General features: G+C 46.4%; 1 protein-coding gene across 1 annotated transcript; it reads right to left on the bottom strand.

Annotated features, from left to right (window-relative positions):
- Positions 1-2,783: 2,783 nt before the first annotated feature.
- On the bottom strand, positions 2,784-19,920 carry LOC145898362 (uncharacterized). Its single transcript, XM_082986794.1, has 13 exons — positions 19,597-19,920; positions 19,352-19,439; positions 18,314-18,376; positions 12,125-12,278; positions 11,450-11,576; positions 9,970-10,460; positions 9,044-9,243; positions 8,506-8,653; positions 6,564-6,670; positions 5,516-5,629; positions 4,927-5,359; positions 4,144-4,388; positions 2,784-3,905 (listed from the first exon to the last, which is right to left on the bottom strand). The coding sequence occupies exons 1-13, from the start codon at positions 19,806-19,808 to the stop codon at positions 3,822-3,824; spliced, it is 2,466 nt and encodes an 821-aa protein (XP_082842920.1). The 5' UTR covers positions 19,809-19,920; the 3' UTR covers positions 2,784-3,821.
- Between the last annotated feature and the right edge of the window lie 329 nt (positions 19,921-20,249).

Here is a 20,249-nt window from a genome sequence, read left to right as displayed (position 1 = left end):
TGGACTGGAACACTGAATAAACGGCGCCCTGCTGTTTTGCCTCAAAACAGTCCTTTTGTTTTTACAGACTAGCGCCCAAACCGCACACGGAGAGCCGTCGAAAGTACTTTCTGTTTTTACTACATAATATCGCTCTGGGTGCCACTTTTCTTGTCGATTTTCCCTCGCAAGTAAAGCTTTCTTCCCCATGCATTGCTTCTTTCATTAAGCTCCAATCCAAAAACATCCAAATAAACTTCCCCTACTTGCTGCTGGTTGAGAAAATACACAGAGTCATCGAAAGCTGAAATATCGCCCGAAATATCAGTGTATGTTTGTTTTCCTATGGAAACATCAAAGAAACGGACTTGAAATTTGCATAAAACCGGTTTTCTGACAGTTTTCTATGTATTGGCCAATCTTGCAGTCGCAAACTGGCAATCCAGATTATTTGAAACTTTCAGTCAATTTGATACTCAGAGGGTGTCAACTCGATTAAGTTGTTTAATGTAACAGACAGTGGTTAGTTTTACTTTGTTGACTTGCTTCAGTCTGTGTTGACTTGCTCGCGTCTCAATGGCAATCAGAGTTTAATCCGTGGAGCATTGGCGCCACCTAACGTACACATTAAAACACGATTAATTGACTATTTTTGCAAAATGCTGCGAACCAAACTACCAGATATCAGTAATTAACTGCCTCCCTCAACCGGTTGCTTTCCAATGCAGTATATTATAAAGTTGAATCAGGATCTCTTACATCTTATATCTCCTTTTTGCAACTTACAGTTCACTTATAAGCAGGCTTCCTTCATCGCATGCTAACTAGTGTATTGCAACACAATTTCACACAAAACACTTCTCCTTGAACCAAATCAATGACAACCAACCAGGAATTTTTGCGACTTTGCGACGAAAGTTAAATCAACGCCTTGTGTTGCGGGCACTTGCTGAAAGACGCTTGACGTTGGACTTGTTGATGAAATTTGTTTTTTGGGTGTAAACTTGGTATTGAGTAAATTTGAAGGACATTGGACGGAATTTTAAATGCTTTGTTGATTTTCAAACTCCATTCTCTTCCGAATCGCAAGATAAGACCCCTGAGCATTTATTTAAAGCAAATTCACCTGAGAATTGACGAAAGCAATGCCTGTAATGGACTGTTTTTTTGCGTTCAGGTACCAGCAGACGCCCACAATTCAGCAAATAATAAGCAGTCGGTCGCATACAGAGCTCACAACTACTCCAACTTTAACTGGGAAAACATAGGGTGCGGTTATGATGGTGTACATGTTGTGTTACCTCTACTGGAGGTAAGTGCTGTGGAAACAACTTTGGAAGGTTTTGGTGGTACCTAGTTTGGAAAACACCGGTGGATAATTGGCAGGTATGGCGTCTTGACGGCGGCTACGCAAAAACCGGGCGATTCAGCAATCACAGCGTTGTGGAGTTGACACGCGGTATCTTGGCGCTAAGTCACGGCGAAGGCAAACACGGTGAGTTAATTGCAATGGCGCAACACCTCGATTATCGGGTGATATTTAAACCGCACTTGTTAATGATTTTAGGGCGTAGAGGCCGACAGCGTTTAAATTCGGTTCAACTAACAACGGGACACGTGGCGTGTAATTGTAGTGGTTTGTAGTCGTAGAAGCGACAGAACGTGACAAACCAATAGTAAGTTTTAACATAAAACCTGGGTGCGCGCCCCCTAATGAGGGTTGCGCAATACTGATGTTACTTCTTTAATTACAATCGATCTAATTCTTCGACCTTTTCGACCTTCAAAGTAAAAACGACCCGAACCAAATTAACTTTGGAAATCCTCAGCCAGAAAAAATACGCTTTGAGATTTGGAAATTGATTTTAGAATGCGGCGTTCGAAGTGTGTTGGACGCATTTACTTTTATGTGTTTTTTTTTGCAACTGACGCAAGAGATAAACGGAAATACTAATCGCAGCATTAATAAGTTGGTAGAGTCGGGGCATCAAATACCGGACAATGCAAGGCTGTTCTTTTATTCTCCTGTCATTTTCCAATTTCGTCGTCTGGATTTTTAATTCTGCTTCACTTCTTCAATCCAGTCCGCATCGCTACTTTGTAAAGTTGTTTCAGCGGCATTTTCAGTTCTCAGAACAGAAGAACTGACGTTAAACCCAGGAGCAATAATTTACCACACGTAGGGCGACTCAGCGGCGCCAAACTGCCACAGGGCGATCGAATCAGCAGAAAATCTCGACGTTTAATTGTTGTAATTGAAGCGAAGAGAAGGTTGGATTCGTTGAAAACGACGGCCCCCTCATTGCCGGCGTCAAATTTTAATCGCCGTCAAAATGCTTCTACCGTGGAATTGTTAATAAATGCTTGCTTTTAGGAATTTTTTGCAGGTTGTTGGTTTTAGAAGATCGACCGCGTCGTGAATAATTGATCATCGCGGCGTCGTGGAAGTGGTTAGGGGGGGGTGGGGGAGGTTATTCGGGGCAAGATTAAAAAAAAGAATGAAAACTGCCTTTCTTCTCTGCCAAACTGGTGACGTAACCACTGTGCTGGTTTTCTCCAAGTTACGAACGATTTTCATTCGAATCTTGTGATGTTTTTTGTTTCGATTCCAACACTTGGCAAAATAATGTGAGTTTGTGACTCTGTAAGAATCGATTTACTGCAAAAAAATCGACATCTTATGCTACTGTGCAAGGTATTTTCGGAGACTTCCAGGGCGTGTTCAAATATTCACATCATTCTTTTCCGTTGTTCTTCTCCCGTATTTTTCTTTCTCGCCGAGACCGATCAGAGACAACGCATGGTTTCGAGGAGTGACGTTTATTCACAATTCAACAGGTGGAAATATCTTACAACCGACATGCCGAGTTACGCGCAGTAAAATTGCGCACAAAAGCGAGGCGAAGTGAGAAGAAGCGAAAGCAACACAAGGAGAAAAAAAGAAGCCCAAGTTTCGCCGCAGAATTGCCGCTGGTGCAAAAACTGCAGCCGCTAATCGGGCGGGAGCGGAGAATTGACTAAATGAACGCACGGTGGCGCTGGTGTTGCGCTGGATAATGCAACGGACACGATGCCGTTGAAGACAAAAAAGCTGTCAAGTGTGGAAAGCTAAAAGTGAAATTTAGCGCAGAAGTTCTCGTAGAAAGACCAGTTACAAGCAAGACGCTGTAATTCAAATGGCGCACGGCGGTTGGCTGACAGATAGGTGGTGAGGCATGGCGGTTGGCCTTATAACGTACGAAGCTGGGAGAATGCTTGGGGCGTTCTCAATAGGTGGCATGCGTGAGGAGAATGAGCAAATAAGCGAGTGGGAGCAACACAATTGCAAACTGCAGAGGTAGTGGTTTAGGTTGAACGCCCAACCAGATGCGGGCAAAGAGCGATGTTTATGTATGGCTGGATGACATCGCAGTGAAATCAGCTGTTACGCTTTCACAATCATTCAGAAAGCGGTTGGCTGCGCACATTTCTATGGCAAAGCGATAACATGAGGCGACAATACTACCGCCACTCACTAGGTGGCGCAAACAATGCCTCGTGTACACTAGATGTCGCTCACAAAGTGCGCGCTCCAAACAGCAGAAACACAAAAGTACGTGGGATGAAAAAAATCATGAAATCTACAAAGTTAGACGAATGCTGTGCGAGAGTTGAACACAAACTACACAAAAGACCTACAGACAAATAACATCGCGAGCAACAGAACGCGCGCGTCGAAAAAGTTTCCGCCTTTCATCCCTTTGTGAGGTCACTACCGGTAACGCGCAAGCGGCAAAGGAGGTGCTCGGAACGTATCAAAGCGTGACACGCTCGGGGCGACGGCGTCGATTGTGACGTCGTAATTACACAGTGACGGTTTCTGGCGACTCGTGCGTGACTTCTGCCTTCCTGTCTTCGGCGAATTGGCGAAGGTCGTCGAGCTGAACCTGAACGAAAAAATCTCGTGTGAGAATTCGAATTCTATTTCAAATCGGTATCCTACTGGTCCGGACCAGGAAGGTTGCATTCTTGGGAAACAAATACTTCCAGTATTTCAACAAACACAACTGATATTTAACGTAACCAACAGAAGGTCTTCATTAAATCGAAACCAGCAAATATTTATCCAAGGAAATAACAAATCAGGTTCCCAACACCAGTCCAGTCATTCCACAACATGCTCACCTCCAGGCTAGCGCGTTCATCGCCACCGCGGCCACTATTAGGCGCCCCAGAGCTCATCTCGCTCATTTTTTCTCGGGCCTCGGATCCGGCAGGTTCCATCGAGGGCCCGGATCCACGCTTGTAGGGGCCACAGGCGTCGCGTCGCATTTGGCGACGCAATCTGCGTTGTTGCATTTTCTCTGTGAGCTGTCGCATTTTTTCTCTGGTTGTGAAGTTTTCCTGGTGCAGTTGCATGAGGCGGGAAACTGCATGGAAACAAGGGAAGGATTGTCACAAACTTGCGGTTGAATGGAACTCACGTGCGACCGATTGTTACGAGATAAACGGGCGGATTTACTGCTACAACTGACAAAAGTCTTGACAAAATTTGAAACAAATCGTGCGTGCACGCCAGGGAAGAGGAGATATCGCCTTACGCCATCGTAGGCGCCATGGCATGTCTGACACGACAATCCGAAAACCCGATCACGAACGGGGATGGATGGGCCACGGAACCGACACGCGCTTGGGCTGGCTCCTGGCCCGTACACTAATATCACTCACTCAGCTCAGTTTAAACTCTGGGCGCACGAAATGCTGTACGGCTAACGGGACGGTTTTTCAGTGACATCTTACACATTGCTTGATTTTCGCTGAACGGAAAATGGCAAAACCAAGATGACGTCAGATTCAAAATTTTTACAGAGTTTGGGGATTATTCTGCGGCACCGAACAATTTTTTTCAAGCAAAGCAGCAGAAATGCGACACGGAACAGCGCTGTTGCATCAGATGTGTCAACTCACCGTTTATGCTCGGAGCCTGTTTGCTCGCACGTCTGCTCGTCGGGCCAGACTGGAAGCAGTAACACAGGGGGTTTCCCCGGCTTGGGGCAGACGCTTTACCCTGCTTTGGCCCCTCCTCGCGACGGTGGGAGCATTTACGGGAGCTTCGGTGGGTGTGTGCCCCCTGAGGAACCCCCATGGACCCATCTTCTTGGCTCCGGTTGTAGTGTTGGTACACAGCGGCTGGGTCAAGCCCCCCCATGGGTCCATACGTGGCGTAGGATTGGGGAATCCCCAGGTAAGGGGTGTATGCAGGGGGGTAGGATGGTACGCGTTGTTGCTGGGGCAGTGGTTGGTGTTGTGGGTTATGACGTGGTTGGTGTTGGTAGGGATGGTGGTGGTGATGGTGGTAAGGTTGATGTCGGACGCGCTGGTTCCGGTTTGTTCGTTGTTCCTACATAAAATACACAGGATTTACAAAGTGTGCAGGAAACCCTGGGGTGTGCAGTGAATACATGGGGACAAAACCAGTGGTTTGCAAACCCTTTTATGCCAAGCGATAACAGTGCACGCAGGCAATTATATCAAATTCACAGCAAGGGGGACTTACCCTATCATTTGATGACGTTGTAGGGGGTGGTGAAGGGGAAGCCCCGCTGCTCTGTTGTTTTGCGAAGTGATCACGGAGCAATTGGGGGAGCATTCCTATGTTGCCCGACTGACCCTGCACAAAAAAAAACGGTTTAAGATGAGGAAGGCAAGTTTTCCCATCAAACAACTACAACTGACACAAAAAGTCCATTTTTTCACTTATATTTAAATGAGATATTTTAACCTCAAGCGTAAAACGTCGTCGGTGTCAAATCGTGTTTAGCCCAAAGCCCAAATTTTCCAGGTTGATTCAAAATCGGATCGCACACAACGCGACGAAATGCAGAGATAAGAATTATTGTCACACGTATTCGTGTCATGACAGGTTCGAGCTTAAACCAAAGTTTGAGACCCGATGAGTCACAAACAAACGCCAACAAAAATTCAAAGCCCGAGGCCGCGCGAGGCGACTTTAACTAAACAGATCAGCACGACCTTCTTCTTAGCAGAGAAAGAAAGTTACGACTTTCGTGAAGTGATCTCAACAAAATATATAACTCCGGCCCGTGGCTGACTCTTTTACAACCTCACCCGATGGTTTAGATGAGCTCTGGCTTAACGCGGAAACGAATAAGTTGTTTAGAAATGGTCGTGACACACAGCAACCTCGTGTTTACGGTAGCGTGACGAGCTTATCAAGCCGCGCATGCTCGCCAGGTCGTAATCAGCCACCGTAACGTTTACCGGAAAACGTTACCGCGTTTCTTTAAACCCATATATTAACCGGGCAAGATTAACGCACACCAAGCTGCACTGATGAGACCTTATATTAGGACAAAACAGTGGTCATCTGTCCGCAGCTTACACAATTCATATATTTTTAAAATTCCAAATTGCTTGTACTTATATTAACCCTTTCACGGCACTTCACAACTCTGCTTCTTACAAACATTCTGGGGGCGAGTATTTCATCCAATTGTCACCAACGTAGAGTCAAAGGTTACATGGGGGGCGGTTGTATTTGTGATTCCAATTACATCCAATATAAAACGCCCACGTGCACTTACTTGGTACTGGTTTGTGGCGCTGAGGAGGTCGGTGAGTATTTGGAGGATCGTCTGGGGATCCCGCTTCGGTCTTCCCTCTTTGTCTTGTATGTTGGGATGCAAGGATCCTGCGGTAAGAGGAATGACGTCATTACAAAGATATACGTGATGGGTATTCCCCGATATCTGGGTAAAAAGCGGAGAGGAGTTGATGTGGGGGGGGGGACCGTGTGGGCAACGTTTTTGTTTTTGTTTCGTCAAATTGTCGACGTCCGCTTGCTCATAAATATCTTATGAAAACATACCTCGGCGGATGAATATGGCTGTGATAAAAACAAACCGCGCACGGTTTCCGCACATGAACACACATTAATTCTCAAACAAAACACAAAAATCTCCGGGCGTTTTACTTGATACAGAAACATACGTTAAAGTTTACTAACTGAATGCAGGAGTTTGTTTGAACACACAATAGAAATCCTAAACATATAACATGAGGTGTTTGTGACTGAACAGAAGCCAGGAACACGAAAACGCGAACGCGACTGACAAGGTTGTGAGCAAGGGTTAGAAAATAAGATCAAGGCCCAGGTCTAGTGACGTACCAAAGCCACTTACGTCACTTAAAAAGGTCGCGCCTCGAGCCATAGAGCGAGTCGACTGTGGCATTTATAAATATTGACTGAGGGATTCTATTTCTGGGTCGCTCGGCGAGTCATCTGGCAAATTTCTCGGGGTGAAAATTAGGAAACGGAAAATAACAAGTGAGTAGTTAGTTGGGTTTTGGGAGGATTTCGAGGTTGGGCAAAATATCGATGCGTTGATAAATGAAATGTGTTTAAACCTTGACACGAACGGAGCGGTTTTGTGAATAAGACGAAAATATTTCGGCAACAAGATCAATATGAAAGCTGATATGAAGTCAGTTACGTTTGGAGTAAATGCCGATTTTCCGAGCTATGAATTTTTGGTAAGGTTGCGCGCAAAACAACAGGTAGGTAAAGGTTACAGTGGCCCGGATCAGCAAAACTGCCATTTCCACTTTACGGTTTACTGCATAACAAGCGCGCGGCGATAAAGTGAGTCAGTCTGGCTTAAATAAAGGCCAAGCAGCGCCACCACAACACGAACCGTCGGTGTTCAACCTTTACGAACAGCTCTTCGCGAGAACGCTAACCGACCTGTGGTTTCGAAAGAATTTCAACAATTCGCGAGCTTCGCGCGCTGCCCTGGCCCGAACATTCCTTCTGGTTCGGGCAAAAAAAATGAGGGGTCTAACCGTGGATATCAGTGCAATCAGTCAGTCGGCCCTGGACCACTTTGGTTTCCCAGTGAGAAGTGTTTCAGGAAGTTGTACAACCTTATGTGGGCCCCGTGTTCAAATCACTTGATGGCAAATCAAATCCAGGTACAGTTTGCGAGTTAATGAAATTGTGCAAAAAAAAACTTTTTCCGCAAGGCACAACAAAAATGCCCAAAATTAAAACATCCAACATGTTTTGAAATCTATTCCCGAAACTTCATTTGCTGTTTTACGTCCAAAAACAATACTTTTGCAACATTTCACTTTGCTTAACATGGCTGGTAGGCAATTTGAATGCAAGCAACAAAAACAATGGCTACTGTGACGCAACAAACGGTGATGATAAAAAAACATAAACAGTTCGATTGTAAACAAAAGAAGCGGAAAAAGTTTGTTATTCGGCGGCGGAACGATTTGCAAGCTTCGGTGTTGGCAACAACAATAACATACGGGATGAATCGAACTTACTCATTTCCAAACCGTGTTTTTGGTTATGGGTGATGCCAGCTACCTCAACTACCACGAGAATATTACCAAACTTATAAAACACAGTTTTGTGAAAAGTGCACGTCTTGTTTGTTTAACTACTCCCCAGCAACTCCAGGCCACATCTCCCTGTTTAAGCCGCGATTTCAACCAAATATAAAACAGGAAACTAACCAGAAAATGTTCCCGAGAATATTCCAGGTCCGTGGGTGGTGAAACTATCTATGCATGCCCCAGTGGGTGGGGGGTTGGTCGATCGGGGGGCTGCCCCGGAAGATGACGTCACCGATGACGAAGGTCGCGAACGATCCCGGGTTGAACCCTGCAAACCACAAACAATCACGTCACAAAATGGGGAGTGACGTCAATGGGTCGTTCACGGCACACGTTTCCCTCCGGCAGGCGGCGTGATAACAATCCGCTTTGTGACGAGACAATGGATGTGACGTCACGCCGTTTCCCGCTCGGGGAGTTTTTGCAAGGTAGGCGCATTAATTTATTGTACACAAGTTGACGGAGGTTACAAAGAGAGGGTGAGGATGTTTCTCTGATAGGAAGATATGGCGCCCACATCACACATGGAACTCCACCAAGTTTGCATTGAAAATATAAACTGTGCCGAAAACATTCACGCTGGATACCAGGACCAAACAACAGAGGATGCCATGAGACGCAAATTCTGATTCTGAAACTGGTTTAGCATAACCCTCACCTTTCCACTGCGACGGTGGTGGCTCGACCCTCCATCAGAAGAGGAGCTTGATGACGAAGAGGATGATGAGGAGTGATGTTTGGCAGCGTGGACGATGGAGGAGATCTCAGATGCGAGCTCGGGGCTGCTGTAAGCCACGCACTGCTGATGAGAACCACAAAGACGGCGGAGTCGCTGCATTTGACGAACAACCCGTGTGCCTGGAAAAGAGACGATAGAAATGGAATTTGGGGTAAAACAATCGGGCTTTGCATTGTTTCGTAATAAATGTAAACATTCTAGAGTCACACCGAGCTGCACTGATGAGACCTTATAGGGCGAAGCAGTGGCCATCTGTCTGCAGTACCAATAAAGTTCATGTCCTTTAACTTGTTACGTAAATGTACGTTCACACTCATGCAACTCAAAGTAAAACAAAGCAAAAAGTAAAAGGTCCAAGGTTTTCATAAAATGTCAAAAGACAACGAGACAGGGTTAGGAGATAAAGTTCGTGACGTCTACGTGGATTATTTTGAGTTTTGCACGGGGCACAGATCGGTTGATAAGATGCGCGGGAGGCTTGAGAGAAGGGAAAGGCGCCTTTGGTGAAGTTGGGAGAAGAGGAACAACGCGAATGTGAAGCGCAGATCAATCGGGTTTTCTACTTAATGGGGAAGCGTGTGACATCTTGCATGGGATATAAGCTGTATCTGCTGTCGGTTCTAACGTACGGGCCTGGTCTGTTAGTGGAAGGATGCACATAGCATGTAAATATATCAACATTTAGTTGGGCATTTGTGGACCCTATATAATACAGGTGCACTTTTGATCAACTGTTTGTTACACTGTGAAATTAACATCTAAAGACATGACGAATGCTTCACAAGTCGCTTCGTTGCAAAGTTCTGGTTAAACCGTTGAACTTGCAACAAGCGTGATGTCTTTACCTGACATTGGTGATCCGTTGTGGGACAACGATCCGACTCCAGATGTTATTTTCCCGCTTGTTGTTGAAATTCTCTTTACTGTGCCCTGTTGTTGGCCCTGAGGCTGCTGCTTTGCGTTCGGTTTAGATTCGTTGCTTGGGTTTTTGGAAGAACTGACGTCACTACCGGTTTCCGGTGACGATTTCTGTGCCGGAGGTTCACTGCTGGTGGTGCTGGAGGAGGCTCCGAGAGACGAGTACGCCGACACCAACTTATCCAAGTGAGTCAACTTCTCACGTGATATGTTACGTGGAAGTTGGGCAGGTTGCAGGCTGGTCGGGCTTGTAGCTGTTGACTTGTACAGCAGCCCGGTAGTGGGACCGCCGACGGCAGAGACTGACTGCTGAGGACCCTCCGGTGAGCCGGGTGCCATGAAGTCAGGTGTTGTTGTGGTGTGAGGTTTGGGTGCAGAACTCGGTACAATCCCGGATGATGTTTGAGGGTGAAAGGAACTAAAAAAACAAATTGGCGACATCAGTATTGTGCCTGAAGTGGTTTTAAATCACATTTGAAAGAAATACAGGCTTCTGAGAGTTGTTCATAATTCCGTCCCAGACACGAAATGCGTGGGGAGCTTTTTGTTGACATTATTAACCTCATTCTTAATGCTATAACCTCCATTCAACCACCATCCGTCCTCTACGCCCGCTTGATCTATGGTTTTTATACAGGTTTAAATGAAGACGTTCCTGCCATGCTAGCGGCTTTAACGGTTACGCTTGTTTCCTTGCTGGTTTGTTTGCTGTATTTCTGTGGTTGGAAGACTGCTTACCATTTGTAGGTCGTTCTTATATACCGACGTTTACAGTAAATACAATAACACAGTGTGCAAACAATAGCGGTGTGCGTGAGGACGTTTATGTGTGTACCAGACTGCATCTACCGCTCACACACAACAAACAAGGACATTTTTGTACGAATAAAATATCATAAGTGCTACCTGGTGGAAATTAATGAACATTTTAAGAGCAGTATGTTACGTTAGATACAACGGGCAAATGTACATGTGCCACTTCCGAACAAATCTATCTGATTTCCGCGCCCGGCCAACACAGCTTTATGACATTTCATATTTGATCACACGTAGAACACGTTGAGCGAGTTCATACAACCGGTTACACACATTGCACTGTATGTTAACACGATTCAAACAGAACGGAAATATATATTGATGTAAATATAAGGTGATGGAGATAACAGTCCACTGCCAATAGCAAATTGCAAACTATGGGACCCGTTTATTCCGAGTTAATATATTCTTTAACCGGGCCTGGATACCTGCAGGTACCTTATACATATTATAGTCCAGTAGTTAAGTGTAAAACGACTTGGATCCGTTGCAATGTCCGAATAAATCAAAATACCAAAAGGTCAGGCGATGACAATGTGAATAGAAATCCCATGCAATATATGAGAGCACAGATTGAGAAATGATTCTTACCTTGCAGGAAGTGCGTCCACAGCTCCACTTGTGGGCGTAACGAGGCAGTGAGGCGGGAAAGGTGATAGTTGGTTGCACAAGGTTGTACGGTGCCGGTGACTGCGGTGGGAGCGATTACCACCAGACACTGGAAAGATAACGTCTCGGTCAGTGCTTTGTAAAGGTTGTGCGTCTTGGTGAGTTAACCATAGGATGGAAAATGTGCATAATCTCCATTCATTACTCGGGATGCAAACAATGGAATACATGGGATTTGGTTGGTTCGGTACAGCCATGATATTATCACTAAGTTTGTGTGCGGGACCAACCGAGTCCATGAGGCGGGTTTTTTACCTTCGTTAAATATGTGGGACGAAAATAAACAAGATACGGAACTGCCTTGAGTCCGGTTGTGAGAAACCCGGGGGGTTATATGCATACATCAATGCACCGAGTACATTTGCATGCTCGGCTCTTGCATTTAGAACTGGATTTTATCTTGCTTTGCCATTTAAGGAAGGCGTAAGCTGTAAGCGAACAATGGCCCCCAGGTAAAATCAACACCACAGAAACCTTGGCTCAAACATCACTCAAACAAACACGATCTACCGAAAGAATATGATGGGAGAAAGTACAGATTGAAAAAGTTCGAGGACGATACAAACGAAAGATATCGTTGCCAAGACAACAACCCACCTTGAGCAGGATTGCGGGGAGCCGGAGGAGTCTGGGATGTGGATGCGACAGTGGTGGCGACCGATTGTTCCAACTGGAGCTGAACGAACATCATGTGATCACCCACACGCAGAGCGAGGGTAAGAGGGGATCTCCCGGATAGAAAGTCATCAATCTGCGTGAAAATAACGTAGTCAGCACAGGTCGGGATTTTTTTTTATTGAAATCAAATTATTTTCAGGTGGAAAACAGGTTTAAGACGTAGTTATGTCCGGGAATCGATTTGATCTCGAATCTAAGGTGTTCCCGACCATTTTGTGCCCGTTTTATTTTGTTTGTTGTGGCTTCACTTAAAATTTTATGGTGGACGCATTCAAGCTGTTATTTGGCCTGAATAACGTCAGCTTTAAACACAACGGATCATGTTTGTCGTATCGATGTGCAATATTACGATATGACGCTTGGACTGATCAAGCAATCCAAAACCAAGCATCTGTATGCAGAAACTCAACACGGTTTGCTCATTAACCCACGGCTGGCCTGCGTCACGCGACAGAAGGGAGAACAACTTATGCGCAATCCCAATTAAGCAGCTCGAGTAACAACGAAAACACAGAAACCCCGTCCCTTACAACCTCGGAAGTTCGATACTTCACACAGAGCTGATACAGGACTGCATGAGGCAGGTGGTTGCTCGATGCCCACACAGGCCCACAGCCGCCCGCTGACACGAACACAAAGCAAGCAACATTCTGCATATGCGCACATCGATTGCAATTAACCCCGGAATCGATGTTGTGAATGAAAGGAGACCACACGGGCGATCCACTCCACCTGTTCGCCAGTCGCCTTGTTTTTAATTGGCGGCAAGGATATGTCGAAGCTGTGGAGATGACGCACTTGGAACCTCGCGTATTACGTTTACAAGTTGTTTACTTCTTCGATGTCGATAATATCAAGGGGTCGGACGCAGGTGAAGGTTTTCCAGGAAGAAATCATGCAGGGAGGTGGAAGATTTACGCGAACAACTTCCCCGGATTTAGTCCAGTTGTCAATTCTTAAGTTCAATGAGTGAAATGGAACCATTAGCAACAACTTACAGCAATTGAAGGGCCATCATTTAGCACCGTTACAATTTTAACCGTGCTCGCTGCACTGCACCCATTTTACAGCTTCCCACACAATGCGCCCCCATCGCGCTGTTCGATTGTGCGATCGATTGAACACCAACCCCGCCTGTCGCTGTCGTTATTCCTCCCTACAACACACGTGGGAACAGTTTGGATTCGTCCCTCGCCAAACAGAGCATTCGAATCCCCCAAGCGTCAACAAATACCTCCTTCCTCGCGTGGGACGCCGAGCGTTCTCAATTAGAAACAGGCACAGCGTCGCGTTGGGCTCTCTTTGTGCTTTGAGCCGCTTGGAAACGGTCGGCGCGTGGTTTGGGCAACAGGAAACAGTCGAGACTGAAAGTTGAGCAGTGACGGGCCGCGAACCAACCATGGCAAGCATCGGGTGGAAAAAACGAAGCCACTTATTCCATATAAACGTGTCAGCGCTGGTTTCTTTGTTGGCAACTATTGGGTGTCGACATGGTTTAAAACTCAGTCGATCTTGGTATAAAATAAAGGCTTGCAAAACGTGCTCCGACTGAAAGAAGGTTAACAACCCTGTGTACGGTGACCCCCGTATGGAGCTCACTTAAACCCTGTGCGTTCTGTGCTCCCGACTGAATGTACGCAGTGAACACCCACGCTCATGGGACGTGAATTAAACCGCAGTCAGGCGGAGGAATGGACGTGGGTGTTGGAACAAAAGAACCGGCATCGACCTCCGCATCGCAATTATTTACAAACGCTGAAGAAGCGCCGAAACGCGACGCTGTCGGCCCCGCTTGATGTGGCGGAGGGAGACGCGACGCACCAGATATCTATTGGGCGCAAGAATATTTAACCAAGCGCGTTACTCGCCGCGAAAACCTTTTGGTGATCGCGGTTTTAAACGAATGCGATTGTTCCAATTGGACAAGTGAGAGCTTCCTGGTAACAATGTAGGGGTTGTGTGAGGTGGAAATAAGCAATTTCTTGTGTGTGACTGGGAGGGGTGGGAGTGTTTCGGGCACGTCATGCTTGGCAACACGCTTTATGCCAGCTGAGGGTGCCTTCAAAGTAGGTCGAGAGCTTTAAGCGGAGGCTGTTCAGCCAAGCGGAGCCTTTCGCATTCTGAAGTAGGCACCATAACGCGATCCTCGCGATCGCCGAACGCAAAGAAAAATAAACCACATTCCGGCGCGCCACAAAGATACAAAGAGGAGTTGTGACGTCACAAAGAACGCGGCGCTGCGGTGACGAGTGGCGTAAAGTTTGGCTTCCCCACGCCAGGCAGACCAAGCGGGGATGACCTCGGCTTGAAATGCGAAAAACGCCAACCGACCGCTCGTGATTCAAGTATAATTCCACTGCTATGTTTCAACGAGCGAACAGCCGTTGTGGTTCCATTGTGCACGGACCGGGTTTGCAAGCACTCAATACTTGTAAATGGCCACGGTTTCTCCGGTGTTTCAATGCAGTAACTCCCACTGTTGGCGGCACTCAAAGGGTGCAACGAACTTCCATTGAAAGCAAGCGGAGACCTCCATTGTTGAACTTTTCATTCGCTCAAGGGTTTCAAGCGGACGGCGATGATTCATTCAACGCCGCGGATCCATTTTGTAAAGCAAACCATACATTAAGAGGCGAGCCCGGGGGTGCGGGCCTGACTCAACGAGCAGACGAACAAACACGATCGCACTGAACATTTGACCGAAGCCAGTGGTTGGGCGACTATTAAGGAACCTTTCCTAGTTAAAATAATCGCTTCTTCGACCGAACATGATTGGAACCAAATGGAAAGTTTTGTGTCATTAAGTGGGTTCATTCTGACTTTATTGTTTCAAGCGTAATAACCGTGGAACCCCAACACATCTGGTCCAGGCTGTAATAAATCAGGGGTTGGAACCGGTTTAAACCGGACGAAACCGCCATCCGTTCCTATTAACCACAACTTGGGGTGGGGCATCCGAATGACAACTGCGGTCTCCCAGGAAAACTCAACTGAGCGTGAAATAAATAAATTCACAGCCACTGGTTGTTTCCAACCGGACAAACTCAATGGAAGGTGGTTGATATCACGGTCCCTTGATCATGGCAAGTTGTAGGAATTCGGAAGTTTGAAAACACCGACACTCGAAGTTGGGAAAATCACAAAAAACGGCTTTTCTAGAGAATTCACCTCTTTTCTTTTGATTCAATGGAAGTCGTCGCCTTTCAAGCGAGGTCTGGGAAACCAGCGTGAGAAAAAAACCTTTGAAAAAAGAAAATTTGATATTCGTGCGCTCGAGGTTCTCTCTGTTCGATCGCGAAGCTCAACAAGGCGTAAGGAATTGCTGTTGAACAATGGGAACGCGCGCGCTACTGCATAGTTCTACTGGTAAAAGCGTCTGTCGCTGTCAGCGTTCTGCTGTTACTGCCTCTAGTTATCGATTCGTCAACCGGCAAACAATCCTCACTGCAGTGTTGGTCGGTGAGAAAACAATCAGCAACCGCACGGCATCGAACCCGGGTTTTAAGCAAACAGAAGATCGAATCCACTCAACTCTGTACCGCGCAGTTGCTCGGCGAGCCATCACCCGAACACTCGGATCGCACGAATGTTTTCGCAGAAGTTCGGCGACTCCCACAGACGAACCTGGAACGGTTGTTCGGCGGATGAGCGGTGCGTGCAACCCGACACTGGGCGGGTATGACTCAGGACATTGGCACTCTGCACGGGCTTTGTGAAGCAAACCTCCACCGGGAAGCCAAGCTGGGTGTGGAAGCTTGAAAACCGGTTACGGTTGGGTGGTCACGCTTCCCGGCAGTGAAGTGGGCGTCAGGCTGCTGAGTAAATGCCCGGGGGCAGACGACGAACGACGACGGTTTCGAGGTAAGTTTCAACCGACAGAGGGGAGGCGACATCTTGTCGTCACAAACACCGAAGACCCGAACAGCGCGAAGCTGTCATCACAACCACCAAACTCTGCTGTCGATTTCCGTTTCCTCGAGGTTAACATGGACCAGAGCGGTGAATACACAATACAGGGGAAGGGGGGTTGTGATTATAAGGAAACTGCTGGCCGTTGTACAGTGCAGTGCAGTGGGCATGAGGACAGGTAACGAACCAGCAGCAAGATCAAATTTCCCCCCGTTTCGTGCGACTAATCTTCTCCACGGGGACAGAGCGCAGGCAACGGTTGGACGAGCGACGAAGCCGTGCAAGAGATAAGCAGGTTGTGGCGACGAGCGCAGACGTCCTACTGAAGATGGTTTCCGGCACTTCTGCGCAGCGCGATCAGTAACTGCGGCTTCGGCAGCGATTTTTTCGCGCCATTACAATCTCCACAATTTCGGTCACTGCGAGTTTCAAGCTTGCTAATTAATAATGCAGGGCGACGGACTAGTGCAAAATTTTTTAATAGCGCAATAATGGACGGCGAAACCCGACCCTTTCCTGGGCGCTGACGAGCCGTTGATCAAAACACGAGAATTCTGCTGCCGCCCGACTCCACTGACCCTTCAGTGACCGCCTTACATATCCCATGAATAGCGTGACTGGGCTGGGCTTACAGGCACAGAATACATTACAACACGCAGTTAATGAGCTTAGAATTATCAGCAAACAGAGGTTACACAAGGAAATCACATAGCAAATATGCTGCCGTACGTTACATCACGCGTTATAACATCCCCGCATTAAATCTTAGGCCCCAACAGTTGAAATCCCATCGACCAGTTTTCTCTTGAAAGTGGTTTTGACACTGACATGAGATGGTGGGATTGGTGCCAAGCGGAGAGTTAAGTGGAACACAAAGCTATCGGCGAACACCACGGGGTGGAACGCAGACCAACATGCGAGGTTGGGTCTCCCCGTGAAACTGAACTTAAACATTTGTACGGTGAGCAGCATGGGGTGGGAGTTTGAACATGCATATCACGGTCGCTCACAACCTCCAGCTACGACTGGAAACTATCGACCGTCGGTAAATTCCGAGCACGTAGAAGTGCAAAGCAGACTGAAGACACAACGTTTGATGCGCCTTGGGCGTTAACACCAGACAACGCCTCCAGTAGAGAAAGGTGTGTTCGGTTGTAATCTAAACCTTTGAAAGTCTTATCGAGTCTTGTGAAAACTCAGAGAACCAAATAAAATTTTGCTGGAGTTTTCGGGTCGGCCGGAGAGCGAACTTTGACAGTTGGGATTGCGCAGGGAAACCTGGGCAAGGACTTATGACGCGTGTAATGCGATTCACACATTGACCTGTACCTACTTCCCGGGTCGACAAACTCGCTTGGAAGACTTGTGACCGTGACAGGACGCGAGCGGTTGAAAAGGATGCGAATCTGACTTTGACGACTTTGAATGACGTAAAAACGACGAACGACAAATTCCTTTTCCTCTGTAAAGTCGCCAAACGTCCAACGAACAGCCTGTAGTTCGTCCGTAAAAGTCTGCCTTCCTATGTGGGTTTTTGAAACTTATTGATCGCGCAATGGACAAACCATGCAAGGATTAAGTTTGGAAAAAATTTACAAACCAGGGCAGAAAATCTTTCAAAAAAGGATCCGCAAGTCTGGCCTGGTACTAAATTATTCAGTTGCCAATAAAACGAAAGCGCTGTGCGTTCGCGAGCCTCTCGCGTCCCTTGGGTTGGAACCAGCGGATGTTTGTATAAGGTTGGTCCTTCCATGCCCAGGAATGTAAACGAATCGCGAACATTTCGGCTACGCGAGGTATCAGAACCCAACCCACTGAACATAAGCGGGGACTGGACTGGCAAACGAAACGTGAAATCCAATGGAGATTGGCAATAAAGCGAAGTCCTGTACATTGTCCCACGCCCAGTAGAACAGACGTATGTTCACACGCTCCAATTGCGACGCTCCAAAAGCGGGCCCAGCACTCCATTTTCACTCGCTCTCTCTAAAACCAATCAAGCGCTTGGGAATTGGGCGAAGCTTTTTGGTTCGACAATCCCGAACTGAAAATCGAACGATATCGCATAACGGCCGGCTTGGCTCACTCACTGGAACATAGAAAAAATCCCAGCGCTCATTTTTACAATGGCGACTAACCACTGTACCAAGCTGTGCCTGGCCTTTTTCAAGTGTTTAAGCCGAGAGAATTGCTGCTTACCTGAACATCAGAAAGACTTTCGATGGCTTGGATTATAGATTGCTGTGTTCCCTGGACGGTCGACTGAAATAAAAAGAAATGGGTTTCGTGAAATATGTTGACGCAGAAGTGACCACAATATGAAAATAACTGAATGTTGTGACGGAAACAAATGACACAAAACCAACACTTCTTTTCTTCACAAGCAAACTCACACCACCTGTTGCCTTGGTAACACCACTTTTTTCAGTTATCGCTGTAAAAATCATTGCTTCGAATCTACGAGGATATTATTCGACTGTGAACGTCACACGTTGGAATCACGGCGTTAAAACAGGGCCCGGCCGTTTAATTGGTGACGTCAACAAGCGAGCAGCCGCCGAAAATGGGAGCAGGACGTTAATTGGGCCTTCCTAAAACACTGGGGGCTGTTTGTGGTACACGTTCTTAACGGGAAGCCGATTACCACGACCCGTTGTTAGATGGGAGGGTTAGAAGTACTGTTCTTAAAACCATTAATCGGGGCAATTGTTCGTCGAGCTTTTTATTCGTCAATGCTGATTGACGCTCTGGGCCTTATACCTCAAACTAGCGACCGCCTTGTTAAGTAACAATGCTTCACTAATGAATTGTGTTTCTTGGAGCAGTATCACCGAATTGCCTGCGTCATCACATCATGCCACTGCGGGTCCGTTCGTCTGCCGTCAGTCAGTCATTCATAAACTGTCGGTTGCACGGTTGGCAGTTAGTCACGCTTAGTGGTCAGTCTTTATTAAGTTAAAGCCCATCCCGAGCATGAAATGGTGGTGACGCCAGGGCACGAACCGTTTTGCATCATTCTGATCAGGGGCCACGCGAAAATGAACAATTCCCTCAAGCAAAAGAAGCCAGCAGGATATTTCCTGCTGCCATCACGATCAATGGTCGTGGCATTACATTCAAATGTTTGTTTCTAACAGGCTACCTATTAAAAGGGCTGATACTTTGGCCATACTCACATTTAATGTGACTGACAGCTTTTAAGTTAATGTTGTAATTCTTTCAAATTGATAAACTCACAGAAAATCCACTTTCAATAGCGGGTAGCAAGGTTACTCTGTTCCCACTTTGTATGTTGTGCTCAGCTATTGTCCCAGACACAAGTACCCTGCCACAAAATAGTTAATTCATAAATAGTTTATTCAAAACATGTGCGATCTTTTACTCCAATACTTTTTCCTACAATTATCCAAAAGCCAAGAGACTGCCATTATGTCATTTGGTAGTTATCAGTGATTTGGTGTTGTAAATAACATGGCACTTACTTTTCCTTGAACAAAACTTTCAATCTTTCACGAGGTGTTTGGAGATGCCTTGAAATTTTCTTGAGAAGTTCATCGATGCTGTCATTGGATCCAATATCTATTTCAAACTGACCCCCAGTGGCCGGACATACAACGATTTGAATTGTCTCTTGTGAACAACTCGTAGCATCTGAGTGTTCTGACACTGCATCTTCCTTGTTCAAAACTGTCATGTTTGAGATGGCAGCAGATAACGCAACAGGCTGTACAGCTTTTTCGGTGTATTTTTGTAAAGCAGTTGCTTAATCCCAAATTATTCCTAAATGTTACCTGTACAAAAGTCCTAACCCTGTGAAAGCAACAGATTTTTTTCTTAAACATAATGCCCTTGAGGATTTAAATCAAACAATTTCACCAAAAGTTAATATTACAGTTCAGTGTTCCAGGAACAGCCATTTAGTCCTGTCCAGAGAAGCAAAAAACAGTCAAAGAAAATACACGAACCATCTCGTACATCCATCCACTGAACACATCATTCAGTAAGCTTGCTTTATAAAACATTAGCCAGGCGAAATAAAAAGGGGCTCACATAGCTTTGTTACAATGTGCAAACAGCATCCGGTTGAACGACCTAACTGGCACAAAGTTTTACAGCTCTTACACCGGCTCACACA

The sequence above is a fragment of the Ascidia mentula genome, chromosome 1 (assembly GCF_947561715.1).
Source record: "Ascidia mentula chromosome 1, kaAscMent1.1, whole genome shotgun sequence".
Classification (NCBI taxonomy): Eukaryota; Metazoa; Chordata; class Ascidiacea; order Phlebobranchia; family Ascidiidae; genus Ascidia; species Ascidia mentula.
This window is presented reverse-complemented; position numbering and strand designations above follow the sequence as displayed.

Excerpts from the sequence above, each read along its gene's own strand:
- LOC145898362 (XM_082986794.1), bottom strand. The coding sequence starts at position 19,808 with ATGACAGTTTTGAACAAGGAAGATGCAGTGTCAGAACACTCAGATGCT. Across the intron at positions 18,377-19,351 it reads CTATTGAAAGTGGATTTTCT|TCGACCGTCCAGGGAACACA; the intron begins GTGAGTTTATCA and ends TTTTTATTTCAG. Across the intron at positions 9,244-9,969 it reads CAACGGATCACCAATGTCAG|GCACACGGGTTGTTCGTCAA; the intron begins GTAAAGACATCA and ends TCTCTTTTCCAG.